Genomic DNA, 8797 nt, shown 5'->3' on the forward strand with positions numbered 1-8797 from the left:
ATTATTATTTTATCTACACTACTAAGTCTACTCACCTCTCTATGAGGTATGCTGTACGATGATAGATCACACAGACAAAAATATCAACTGATAAAGTTTGGTGAAATTGTTTACATGTTCTTGAAGAACTTAATGAGTCCCATTGAGAATGGGAAATTGTCTGATAAAACAAAGCCACAGAGCCAATTACTTCTTAGTTCGGTGCTGGAAAAGCATTACTACAATACATTAAGACTTGTCTTTTCATTTGATTTTTAATGAATACCATTTATGTCATCTAGTTGTATAGTAAATAACATTTTTGTTAATTGAATGGATGTTGAATTAAATGTAACATTGCTAACTCTAGGTGGGTTTGCAGAATTGCACAAATACAGATATCTTTATTTTGTGATCATATTTACACTTTATATTCTGATACTCTGCTTTAATTCCACTATAGTTTTCCTTATCTGGACTCACAAAAACCTTCACGAGCCAATGTACATTTTTATTGCAGCTTTGTTAATCAACTCTGTTCTTTACAGCATGATTATCTATCCAAAGCTCTTATCTGATGTTTTGTCTGAAAAACAGATGATATCATATCCACTCTGTCTTTTCCAAGGTTTATCATATTACACCTCGGTTGGTTCAGACTTTTTACTGTTGGCAGCAATGGCATATGACAGGTATGTGTCTATATGTAAACCCCTGCAATATCCAGTTATTATGAATAGAATAACTATTTATGTATGTCTGATTTTAGCTTGGCTTATACCTGCTTTTGAAACCTCAGTGATGGGTGTGTTGTATTCGAATGTCAAACTCTGTAGCTTTTCTCTGACAGGAATTTTTTGTAATAATTCACTTTACAAGCTTCAGTGTGTGCCCTCGGTCGCAATATCTATATATGGTGTGGTCATGTTGATAAGCATTGCCCTTCTACCTTTGCTTTTCATACTTTTTACATACATCAGGATTCTTAGAATATCTTACCATTGTTGTAGAGAAGTGAGGAAAAAAGCTGTAAAGACATGTTTACCCCACCTGCTGGTGTTAACCAACTTTTCCTGTTTTATTTTCTTTGATATAATTATAGTTCGACTGGATTCTGATCTATCCAAAACTCTTCGTTTGACATTGACGTTTCAGTCAATTGTATTCCATCCTCTTTTAAATCCAATCATATATGGACTCAAAATGAATGAAATTTTCAAACATATCAAAATATTGTTGTCAAGTTTAATAACACTGGTATTACTGCCCTATTATCAAATGTATGGCATATAATTTGAAATTGTAATGCAAACTAGATAATGGAGTACCTTTTCTCCGATTTTACATACTAGACAGAGGAAAAGAGATCAAATTTATAGAAATGTCATGACATTTATGTAAATGTTGATTTCTGTTCTTCTATTGATGACAACATAATGGTCATAAAACAAAGACAAACAATTTCTTAAACTGTTTCTGGTAATGTTTAAATTCTAAACATCTCATATGCCTGCATTTCACATTTTCCCTTCTATATTGTCATAGATTATTATTTACTATTGTATATTCACATAAAAATAATTTAGTAGAATGAATCAATTAGTAGAAGTCTCTCTTTGATGCTGACAAGCATGTGAATATTCATCACAGTGTCTTCTGTTTTCTCAGTTATATATATATATATATATATATATATAGTTTTTTTTAATGAAAAATTCTTTTGAACTTTCCATAACTCATTATTTATAAACATAATATAGTGTATTGTATAGTGTAATGTGTAAATTCAATGCTAATTTCTAACTCTGTTAAATTTACTAAATTCTGTTTTCATGAATACCTGGATGTTAAATGTAATTGTTACACTTTGTAAAACAGAACACCCATTTTATTAAAGGTGAAATAATTTATACAGTTTTTAACTCTCAGTGATGCTGCAGTGTTCATTTGACTTTGAGACCTGAAGTTGTAACCTGCAGCAATGTTAAAGATGATCTACAGGGCTTCAAACATTCAGGAATTATAGTCACCATATAATTCACTTTTCATGGTAAACATTCATTAGATCCATCAGATATAAAGTCATTGTTGGAGCAATACACAAACGCTTATCAGAAACCGAACAAAGTGCAAATAATTTCAATAACATGTAAACACAAGGACTCAGTCCACGAATAGGAGTATTAGAATAGATGTGCTTAATCCCGCTTGTATCATAGGCCTACTAGTACAAGTGGAAATACACTAAAAATTACCTCCAAGTATTCAATACTGAGTACAGTTGAACCCCGACTTACGAAATTAATTCGTTCCCGAGGGTCTTTCAGAAGTCGAAAATTTTCGTAAGTCGAAGCACCCATCGCGCCTTTTGAGTGAATGGTAGGCTATAGGCTAATTGCTAACTGCAACAACAATACGTCGTTCAAGTGGAACAGCGAAGCTCAAGTACGAAAGCCAAGGGGGTTGTCACATGATTTGGAAGGCATTGTGGGCATTGTAGGCATTCTGGGCTCAGCCAATCAGAGACAGTGGATTTTGTTACACGGGCATTTTGCCATAACACGGGCAGAAATATTGCCGTTAAGTGCCGTCGTAACTTGAATTTTTCGTTAAATGGGGTATTCCTAAGTCGGGGTTCCACTGTATTGTAAAACAAATGATTGACATCAAAAAATTAAGCAGGAAGCAGCATAAAGTCTGCTTACAATTATCTCTCATAAACTTATTTTCAGCTGTTTTAACCATTTACAGCTTTTCACATGTTAATGACTTGGTTAACGATCTAACTAGCATATCAACAGTGCGTTTCAGAGACACCCAACAACTGTACCCACACTCCGCACATCACGTGTCTGATTAGCCACATTTAGCTTACCGCCGTCGAGTGGATGCTCAGCATTTACATGAAGCCACAGCTCAGTAAACCTTCTGGTTTCACTCTGTCCTCTACGACAAGTACAAAATTATACTTTGTGAACATTATCAGTTTGGATGGCATTTTAACTCGTTAGAGATTAATTTCTTCAGCTTACCGATAACAAAGTTTTAGCCCGCCTGCTCTGTTCGGCTGTAGAAGCAAGAGACCATGAGGCCGCACCTTGACCACCTGGTCAGCTGGACTGGGACAAAAAATCGGTCAGGGCATTTTGACTAGAGAGTGGCCACAAGGTATTATAGGAAAAACCATAAAACCTTTGGATGACAACAAATGCTGTTGTGACAGTGATGTACACTGTCTTGTTGGTATATATGTATGAGTTCTAAACAGTTTACATCACATGACAACTTAAGGACATCTTCTGGTTTCATCTTCATGTTTCCCTCTCAACAGATATCAAAACCAACATCATGAGCACAAGAAATGACAACATCAAAGAACGCAATTATGGCGAAGCTCGCGGCTCTCCAACAGGAGATTGAGAGACCAGTGTTGGACTGTAGAACTGCTTTGAAATTCATATGAGCTGTTCGCACTAAAGTAAAAAGCACCATCACTTCATGCGGATAGCCCCTTTGGCGCCAGCTGCAAGGCTGGAGCCGAACAAAAACACCCTGATAACGACTGTGTTTAGTCTGTTCCTTCCCACTCCATACAAGGCCACCTGGGTTGGCTGGTAGACTGTTTACTTAGCCTGGCAGGGCGAACTATGGACACGCACACACACACACTTATCCCCCTCCCTTTCCAAACGCCTTCGATGCTTGTTTCCTGCGGGGGAACACGGCGGGTCTGTGTGACGCGCTGGAAGGGTAGCGCTGTGCAGGGCGGCTGCTGTGTTCGCTTCGGATTACTCCTCACCAGTGTTGGTCATGTTACTTGAAAAAAGTAATCAGTAACTAATTACTGATTACTTCCCCAAAACAGTAATCCCATTACTTTACTGATTACTTATTTTCAAAAGTAATTAATTACTTAGTTACTTTTTAAAAACACGATTTACAACCTGAATAGGTGATAAAGCGATAGATCTTTCAGTCCAATTCTACTTTTTCTACATAATCCATCATACAAAATGTAATCAAATGGAAAAGTCTCTTTTTAAAACTTGTTTTATTAGTTTTAATCTTTTAACTTTATGCATCAAGCAAAAATTTAATTATATGCAACATTCTCTGACTGGAAGAAATTTGTTTAATATTTAAACCTATTTTCTGCACATTCCAGCACATAAAATATTTTTGTGTGTTTACACTCACTCTTTCAAATAGATGCAAGTAAAACACAGCAGAAAATAAATAAAGTCAGAGACTCAGCGGTCCTGTTGCTCTATTTTCACCTGTAAAGCAGGAGTAGGGTAGGCGGAGGTTTACCCTGGTGCAGGTGTGCCGCGGCGGTCAGTGGAAGAATCCGCGAGTTTCTCTGTGAGTTTCCCATTACGTCGTAGCGCACTTGGTGCTTGCTTGGAAGTTTAGAGGTTTTTTTCGCTGTAAAAAGAAGTTTTCTTCCCACGCACAACGGACACTAATGTTTTTGTCACTTTTTATGGAATCAAACTTAAAGTAAGGTCAGTACTTCCACGCTTTAAACGCTGCATGCTCATACTCTCTCCCACACTCGATATATTATCCATTGATCTGCACACAGCTGTTGTCACGAACGTCCACTCGCTTACGTCACTGTCATGAGACATTCTCGCAAAAAAATCACGGTTTTAGTAACGCAGTAACGCAGCATTCCTACGGGAAAGTAACGGTAATCTAATTACCGTTTTTGCAATAGTAATCCCTTACTTTACTCGTTACTTGAAAAAAGTTATCGGATTACAGTAACGCGTTACTGCCCATCTCTGGTAGTAACAACCCCCTAAGCACCCTGATTTTGAATGACCAGTAGTAAAACTGTAGCAATGTTGATGGCCTTTTCCCATTCCAAATAAATTTAGACACCACAGAGTGTATATTCTTAAAGCAAGACAGAGGAGGGAGAAGTGGCAACATGAATAAAAGGAAATTAAGACATGACAGTATGTTCATTTTGACTATGTTGAGGCCCTAGTCTTAGTGTGGGGCAGGTCAACGCTGCAGTGATCTGAGTGATCAGATATCAAGATTGGCTGAATACAAATTAGTGACGTGTCGGTCGCGAACGAAATGGCACAAAAATGGCTCTTAGAGCCAACTCTTTGAAGTGAACAACGCGAGCCGGCTCCTTACTCACCAGGGGGCAGCTTTGTGTAGCCAAATGTTAAAGTCATGAATTCGCCTTAAGGGGCCATGTTGATATTATGAAGTAAATTGCATCATACAGTTTGAAGTACCTTTTTTCATTCTTCTAAGGCATATGCGAGTGCGCATGTACACACACACACACACACACACACACACACACACACACACACACACACACACACACACACACACACACACACACAAGAATGAATGAAAATATGAATATTTTGATTTCTTAAATGTCACAGTTGTACAGTAATAACTCCGATAGTGTTATCAGTTCATCAGTGGCAAACGGGGAAAGGAGAAGAAAGTAGTTGCGAAACAAATACATCAAAAGAGTATTGATTATTAATCGCGAAGCTCTGAGAGCTTGGTAATATTCTACTTTGCTATGCATGTGTTTGAGGAGATTTTACAGGCAGAGATCCTTAACATCACTGTATCCACAGAATGGCCTACAGGTAAGACTTAATCACACAAGGAGAAAAATGAAAATGAAAGCCGTTGACTCAATGGAATGCATAGAATGCTAAGAGCCTTCAATTCAGTGGGGATGTGGCGAACATGTCATGGTCCTGAGTCTGAGGACTCGGTGTTTTGTGTTTCTTTATATTCTTCTATATTCTTGTTTATTCTGCCTTGTCTTTTGTTTAGGTTTGCTATGTGTTAGTGTGTTTGTTTCATGCCTGCCTGTGTTCCCTCTGTCTGTCCATGGTGTCACTGTGTCTGCTCGTGAGTCTGCCTGCCAAGTTCAGTGTCCTGTCTGGTTCTCTGTGTCTGTTAGTTTCCTGTTTTATTCTGAAAGTTCATGTCTCATGTCAATGTGTTTAGTTTTACCTCTCTCCTGTCTCGTTAGCCTAATTTCTCCCAGCTGTGTCTCCCTCCTGTTGTCCATTTCCTAATTACTCCCCTGTGTATTTAAGCCCTGTGTTTTCCTGTGCTCCCTGTCTTGTCGTACCCTCAACTTGCTGTGTGTTCATGACTTCCAGGCCTCCTGCACCTCAGTTAGAGTTTTGTTTGCTTTTGTGAGTTTTATTTTATGTTGAAGTTTTGTTCCAGCAATAAAGCCGCATTTTCAGTTTAAACCTCGTTTCCTAAGAGTCCTGCATTTTGGGTTCACCACTCCTGCCTGCCTGCCACACAGCCAACCATGACAGAACAACACTAAAGGCCAACTTCAAGCTAGAGCAAGTTTTGAATAGTCAGTTGAATGGGAAGAACAACATCTGGCCACTCAATACCTGCACCCTGCCGGCAGTGATGGGGCGTAATGGAATAATTGTACGGGCGTTACATATTTAAGATACAAAATATGAGTAACTGTATTCCATTACAGTTACCGTTTTAAAAGGTGGTATTCAGAATACAGTTACCTTATTGAAATAAATGGATTACACGGCGGTCTTTCCCTGTTTCATATATTAGGCTATGCCCTCTCTATTTTTGGTAATTCCACGCCAGTGGAAACCCAAAGAAAGCACGCATTAAGAGGCTCTAATGCCTGTGTCTGAATCTCGCACCCCATGTCACCTGTACTTGCGGCCGCCTAATGACTTGAAGAAATATTTTTAAAAATTATTATTCAAAATAATTTATTATGAAGGCAATAGGCAGAGTGTTGCAGAAGAAAGTAGCCTCATGGGCAGTGTAGTCTGTGCTGCAGGGAGAATGGACTGCAATACCTGTTATGTTTCTGTGAGCGCGAGGAGGGAGAAGAAGGAGAGTCGAAAAGTACGAGTTGTCACTGACCACTGATGGAAGATGGAAGCATGTGAATATAATAATAACCACTGCCACCAAAAGGTTTTCCTCTTAGACGAGGAAGAAAGCCCCGGGACGTGAATTCGGGTGCGGGCAGGTGTTTATAGTCTGGTCCACGGCGGTGGGATTCAGTCTGACGATCCGAACCACCAGTGAGACATCTGAGGGTGAGAAACATTATTTTGGTATATAAAACCACCGCAAAGGTTTAATGAAACGCGTAAAATAGGTTAGAAGTAGCCGCAATTACGCCGTAACGAACCAAATTAGACTTAGGTTTTAGAGGTAGTCGTAATTACTTCGTAACAAATTGTAGAAGGGCGCAAATGTCTATGTGTATTTGTCTGGAAGTAAGTTGATTTTACAGCACAATATGCTGCTGAACTACTTCCATTTTTTGTTTTCTTTGCTTGAGGCTCACGTACTGGTGACAAAGGACAACGGTTGAGTTTTATCTCATAAAACTGATACCGCTTCATTTTTTAGAAGTGAAGTAGAAGGGAGTATCAGCAACCACTCTGAAGTCAAGCGTGCCAGTGACGGCCCAGCAAAATCTTTGAAAATGGGAAATAAACAAGTAAAATTAACACCTGATGAGAAATGTTTAGAAAAACAATAAGCTGGAGCAGGAATAATCCAAAAGAAAGGGAGAGGAATGCATATTGGAAGAGCAAGAGGTAAAGGCAGACTTAGATACACACCAAACAGTAATTTTAGCGCTGCATGCTGGGAGTGTGGAAAAAAGGGACATTTTGCACGTGACTGTAAGAAACAAAGAAGACAGTGACTCAGAACAGGATAGCAGCTCAGGTGAAGAGAGCAGTTCAGACTAGGAAGAACATAATAATCCCTCACCAAGTGAAAATTAGAGATCAAAGTGGTTTAAAGTAGTTTAAAAAGGGCTGGAAACAGATCCGACTGAATAAATATAAATACACGAGGTATAAAGTAAAATAAACAGAAGGCTAAATTAAATTAGGGTGATATGTTGGATCACCCAGGAATTTGTATGTGTCGACCACATCAATATCCAAACTATGGATGTTCACTGGTGCGATGGATGGTGGTTGGTTGAATTCACACCAGATGATGAAGTCGGTGATGATTTTCCTATACTCTAGATCGTTCCCCTCAGACATCCATCAATGACTGTATCATCAGAGAATTTCTGGAGGTGGCCGTTAGGAAGGGAGAAAAAAAAAACATGAATCTCACAGTGCTTCCAGTACTCTCCAGGTGTGACAGTGATCTGTGCAGGAGGTACATGACTGCATCATTCACCCCAATACTAGGATAGTAAGTGACCAGCAGGGGATCCAGCAGTTTACTCACCAGAGTTGTGAGATGTTTGAGAATTAACCTCTCCAGGTTCTTCAAGGTATACTTCAGGGTATGATGTAAATACTGGGCAGTGGTTCTTTTTTTTCTGGAGAGACTTCTTTAGTCTGTTTGTATTCTGACTCTGTAGTAGGGCTGAACGATATATCGCATTTGCGATAATATCGCGACATGATCAAGTGCAATTTTCTAACCGCAAAGGCTGCGATTATACTCTGGACATGTCCAAATTCATGGGCTGCATCCTCCTGAGGCCGCATTTGTAGACCGATTACGTCACAGCGACGCGCCGAAGGCTGTCCAAATTACTACCATATCCCAGAATTCATAGCGCGGCCCAGCCAAACTCCAGTTTCCAGCAATGGCGGCCGCTACTAAGTTTTAAAATTACTCATACTAATCTTTCTGGGTCACAAAATAAACTTTTAACATATTTTCAGGCGAGAAAGTAGTTGTGTAAACATCAAATATCTGCTCGGTTTATCAAGATATCCTATATTTGCAAAAGTGCTTCGACGTTTTCAGAGGCGTCTGCTACCCACCAGCT

General features: G+C 39.1%; 1 protein-coding gene across 1 annotated transcript; it reads left to right on the forward strand.

The window, feature by feature from the left end:
- Positions 1-312: 312 nt before the first annotated feature.
- Positions 313-1272, forward strand: LOC147311007 (olfactory receptor 6N2-like). Its single transcript, XM_086267726.1, has one exon. The coding sequence runs from the start codon at positions 313-315 to the stop codon at positions 1270-1272; it is 960 nt and encodes a 319-aa protein (XP_086123852.1).
- The last annotated feature ends 7525 nt before the right edge of the window (positions 1273-8797 follow it).

Source organism: Aulonocara sp. 'chitande type north' Nkhata Bay, linkage group LG16 (assembly GCF_057382095.1).
Source record: "Aulonocara sp. 'chitande type north' Nkhata Bay isolate Kocher_YH1m ecotype deep benthic linkage group LG16, A_spYH_male_GT1.1, whole genome shotgun sequence".
NCBI lineage: Eukaryota > Metazoa > Chordata > Actinopteri > Cichliformes > Cichlidae > Aulonocara > Aulonocara sp. 'chitande type north' Nkhata Bay.

Bases quoted from the DNA above. Each gene is read 5' to 3' on its own strand.
- LOC147311007 (XM_086267726.1), top strand. From the start codon at position 313: ATGGATGTTGAATTAAATGTAACATTGCTAACTCTAGGTGGGTTTGCA.